The sequence below is a fragment of the Montipora foliosa genome, chromosome 5 (genome assembly GCF_036669935.1).
Source record: "Montipora foliosa isolate CH-2021 chromosome 5, ASM3666993v2, whole genome shotgun sequence".
Lineage (NCBI taxonomy): Eukaryota > Metazoa > Cnidaria > Anthozoa > Scleractinia > Acroporidae > Montipora > Montipora foliosa.
The window spans coordinates 10,706,662-10,711,820 of NC_090873.1; the positions used below are offsets into that span (position 1 = coordinate 10,706,662).

Here is a 5,159-nt window from a genome sequence, read left to right on the forward strand (position 1 = left end):
ATTTAGACTTTATTGTGGTGACGAACTGGAGTTGCTGGCAATTCTTTGTAAAAAATCCATGCCTCTCGTTTCCAGCGGATATGGGAGGATGTTATTTCGCCGAGTGGAAAAGAGAAACTTCCTATTTAATGTAAAGAAATCTAAACGTTCTTGCAAGAATTTTTACCCTAATCGATTACGCCCGAGCAAAGTTCACTTATTCAGCTTCTTTTGTCAAAGCGAAACCGGAGTTCTTCTCCATTTCATTGACTGGGAACTATTTTAAAGTAGGAAAGACTATCCACATAGCGTCGTGTTTTTTTTACTATATCCTTACTGTGTAGAACTTATCACACGATTGTTTTAATTTTCATACTCGCGGTCACAGGAAGTTTATCAACTTAGACAAGCGTGAACCTTTTAAGAATTCAGTTCCCTGAAGTTTATTTTGAGAAACCAACATACGTTTACATAAATAGAGATGCAACTCTTTTTTCAGAGCCGATATTGGTGGAGCAAATTAAACACCATTAGAGACCATTAGCAACGAATTTTTCGGGCAGTACCGCGAACCGCGAATCTCGGAAAATCAAGTGATCTTATCCTGGCCGTCACGTTTGCAGTCTGCAATTCGAGTTTCAACTTCAAGACACCGTTCTTGCGGTAAGGGATTCACGGCAGCGTTTTATAGCCAGAGACTTCGCGTTTGACCATATCAGTACTACAGTAGTTATGTTGTTACATCTGTTTGCTATCTATTGGGTTAAATTTTGAAGACCAAATATGAGTTTTGGGAGAATTTGAGCTGTTTGATTTGAGAGCAGTTGTAGTAAGAAAAGACCAAGATGGCGGCGCCGATGTGCATAACAGGATCAGCTTCGTGAAGTTCAAAATGAAGCTAACCTCTAACGGCAAACGACAGTATGTGCCGAAAATTTCGGTGATGAAGGTCTCTAAATATCATTTTAGCAGGTGTTTGACAATTTTAATGTGAATCCCCGTAAAAGCGAAGTATTTCTAACTTCTATTCCAAGTATTCCTATTCCGGAATACGGTCAATCGAACGTACTCTTGATTTAATTCTCGGTCTAACTGTTTCAAGAGTTTAAATCTAGTAATGACGAACCTTCAAAAATTAAAATTCTAGTTTAACTTAACCTACATCTTCAGTCGAATTTGAGCTTAATTAACCGGCACAGTGAACCTTGATACGAGTGCTGCCACAGGGCCTCAAGTTCTTATTTTTCCTACTTTTTTCTATTTTTGGCCTGCTTCCAATTTTCTCCTATTTTTTCAAGAAATTCCTAATTTTTCCCTTTTTTGGAGGATTTTAAATAGTGCAGGGGAACATTTTGAAATGTTGTAGATAAAATTTTCAATAAAATTGGTAAATTCTTCAAAAAAAAAAAAAAACACGGAGAATTTTAAGTCGTGTTTGAATAATAACCTTTTGAAACTTGTGTCCAGACCTTCTCGATGTTTTTGGTAGCATGCAAATAAGTCTGGGAGGTCATTTGCAAGCTTGTGCAGCTGCTATGTGGAATTAAGGAAGCCAGCAATTCAATCCGAATTCATCCCTTTTGTTTTTGAGCAATACTGAGTTGTGGTATGCCATCTCTTTAGAGACAGTTGTATCTTTGTCTTTATAGCAATGTTCTATTCGAAAAAAGTTCAAATATTTTTCAGCCTTATACGTTTTCTGATAGCTGTTAGAGTGGTAATCATTACAAACAAACTCTTGTTTAAACACGGTATAATTGTTCGGATATACTCAACGTGTTCCCCTTATGACCAAAAAGGGACAAGACGCAGCTTTCAATAAACTTTTGAACATAAGAAAATTTAATTCAGCTTCTAAAGTGAATCCAATGAACTACTTAGAGAAAATAGGACAAAAGGGGACATTGGTAACTGAAAAACTGCATAAACTGTTAGACAAGGCCATGTCGTCAACGACAAACACTGCCAAAAATAAGAGCAAAGCTAAGGTTACCCAGTCTGCTAAAATAGCCCAAATATATTAAGGGTTAGATTGTTTTTGTTTACGAATAGTCTTTGTTGGCTTTTACTGTATGTAAAGACATCTTAGAAAGTACTGTATGTGATGTAATTTGGAAGGTGAAGGACAAGTTTCCCTTGCTAAAAAGTTTTAGCACTTGTTTCTATGAAGGATGCCTGCCATCTTGTCTGTTAGATATTAAATAAGGCATTGGGATGTGAAACAGGGCTGTTGTTGGCTTTGTTAAGAGGAGTAGAGTTGATGGAACGTTTTCTATTTTGTTCCTATTTTGGGATGAAAATGCCTATTTTTTCCCATTTTTTGGTCAGTGTCATTTGTCACTTGACACCCTGACATCAAAGCTATTCTCTAAGCCAAAGTCAAAATCGAACTCAGGGACTTTAAGATCCACGACAGCGACGTCGATGAAAACTTCATCTCAAAATATTATATATATATATATATATATAATTACTTGCGTAGGAAAGGAAAAATTAAAACATTAAAACACTACAGATCTGTTTCGAAAGGGCCTGATGGTCCTCTCTCGTCAGGTGCATAAAACACTGCCTGGCTAACTTTCCTTTTATAAGTTGATGGTTCAAGCATTCCTTATCAAATATTTGGTTGCGTGCCGGCATATATATATATAATAACTCTGCTCTGTCGTAAGTCTTTCGCGATTATTCATCTCGTTCGCGTCGTTCAATGGCAATGTGCTTAAGTATCCTATAAGAATAAGGCAACATTCACACGAACGAAGTTCCACATCGACAAGATTTCATGACTTAGAAACCGCGTCAAAATCGATGCGGTTTGTAAGTATTTACACGGAATCGTTTTCGCCACGAAATCAAAGTCGTGATGGCATAAGCGATCCCTCCACTACGTGCTAACTTCACCATTTTGTTCCTTCTTGTAAAGACTAGGGAGCGCTTAAAGAGGGAGTTTAAAAAACCACCACCGCTACGGCGACGAAAACGTCACTTCAAAATACTCTATAAGTTTCAGCAATTCCAATTTGTGTTTCACGATGTTACCATCTTGTTCATGTTGTACAAAATGGGCGGCTTCCACTCGACGATGACGTGCACTTGTGAGGAGGAGGCGAGAGTTTGGTAATAAATTTTCAATTTTCTCTCCAAAAATCGACATCGTTGATACCCATTTTATTCTTGGAATGTTAGTACACACTTTTCATGCAGAACGGCCCTGGGTAGTCGAGAAATTATTACAATAAATGGATTTGATATCCTTAACAGATAACGTTCTCGTATCCATTGTTAAGCTCAGTGATATCTCATTTGAGTTATCCCCCTTTGAAGTGACGGCAGTTTAAAATGCTATAATAATATTTAAAAAAGCGTCATTCGACAGAACACTTACCTTCTTCATAAGAAGCGTAAGATGCTCCAAAATAAAGCAACGGATACAGAATGTAGCACCGAAGAAAATAATCCATGTCCGCAAAGTTACTGTAGCAACAATTAACTGACAACATCACATAATTTCTTATTTTTAAATAAGGGCAGCAGAGGACTGACAATTAATTTTGTTATACCTCCCAACTCAAATAGGTTTTCTGATTGGAGGAGAACGTGTCACGTGTCATCGGTCAAAACTTCATGTCGCCCTAGGGCGAACAAAACTTCATGACGCCCTAGGGCAACAACAACTTGAACTTTCGACTCACACGTGATCAGGTCGTGCACCTTTGAAACGGCGGCAAATGTGTACGCCAGCCGACGTCAAGCAAATAATTTTTATCTGTGTATTGTTCTATTTTGAGTTGGAAGGTATAACAAAACACTTAATGACTGGTCTCTCGGGAAACAGTGAGTTTTGTTTCCCCTCGATCTCAATGTCTCCCTCGGCTTCGCCTCGGGGAACATTGAGGGTCTCGGGGAAACAAAACTCACTGTTTCCCTTAGGGCCAGTCATTAAGTGCTTAATCATCACACCTGTCGATAATTTAGTTAATTAATGATTTTTTCCTGTACTACATTTCTTTGGCGCCTCAACAATTTTGCTAAAGATATAACAAGTGAAACAGTTTTAGAAGAAACATTGAAGCGATGTGAAACATTCTGACTCATCTCATGCAAAGCGACCAAGGCTAAGGGAATCATTATTTATAAAGTTTACTGTAAATTTCTAATTTTTGGTGGTCATCGAAACTAGAGGCCCCAATAGAACGTTTTCAACCAACCCCTAGGGACACCAATAACAATAGAGAAATGTACGACTTCCGGTGGACGAACAATAGACCACTTTCGATATATTAAAATTCAGTCCAAAACAAAAAGCATCATCTCGAGGCTCTGGGGAATAAACTCATACAAATCCTTATATTTATTCCCCAGAGCCTCGAGATGATGTCTTTTGTTTAGGACTGAATTTTAACATATCGAAATTGGTCTATTGAAGCTAATTAATGAGAGATCTTGTGTTGTGTTTTCGTGCACCAGCATGGCGACGACGTCACATGAAAACCTCTTATTAAGCAAGTACTTTAAACTTCTGTGGCAGAAATTTGTCAATAGCTATGCTTTTTGAAATCAAGAAAAAGTAAAGAATGACGTCGTCAAAGATTCTGATGAAGTAATTTTTGCCGAGTTTTAAAAACTCAAAAAAACTTATGAATTTGCTCCTGCATTTTGTGACTACTCATCTAGAGCCTGTGTCACAGAGGCGTGAAATCGCGAGAACACTCACGCACATCACGTCCCACTTACAGAAAAAAAAGTCAAATTTGCAAAGCTTCGAACCCGAGGCATAATATTATGGAATTTTTTTGATACGACAGTTGAATTTTTGTCTCCAAAGCAAACACCTGTGTTTACTTTTTTTTACACATATATGTTTTTAAAGTTGAAGATATACCAGGTCGCTGATGATTGGATGATAAAATAAACTGAGCCAGTATGAACTATAATGTCGTTGAAAATGTCGGGATTTTTGACTCAGAATAAAATGGAACAGAAAATTTAATTCTGTTAACTTCTTCAGGCATTCCTTACCAGAGGTTTTCAGTGCCATTTAGAATCACTATTGCGGTGACGAATAGACCTTTTCGGCTTGTACATTTTGTTTTCCCAATACAGATCATGTGATAATACTCAGGAGGTTTGGTCTTTTGTTTTGTTCATTAAAATGAGGGCATGCAAGCATGAATAGGCCT

At 37.6% G+C, this 5,159-nt stretch overlaps 1 protein-coding gene across 1 annotated transcript in view; it reads right to left on the reverse strand.

The window, feature by feature from the left end:
• LOC138003616 (latent-transforming growth factor beta-binding protein 1-like) overlaps nucleotides 1-3,445 on the reverse strand; it is a 75,080-nt gene extending 71,635 nt beyond the window's left edge. The window contains exon 1 of the mRNA XM_068849786.1: nucleotides 3,365-3,445. Within this exon, the coding sequence (XP_068705887.1) occupies nucleotides 3,365-3,440 (76 nt within the window). The 5' untranslated portion in view covers nucleotides 3,441-3,445. The remainder of the gene's footprint in view (nucleotides 1-3,364) is intronic.
• Between the last annotated feature and the right edge of the window lie 1,714 nt (nucleotides 3,446-5,159).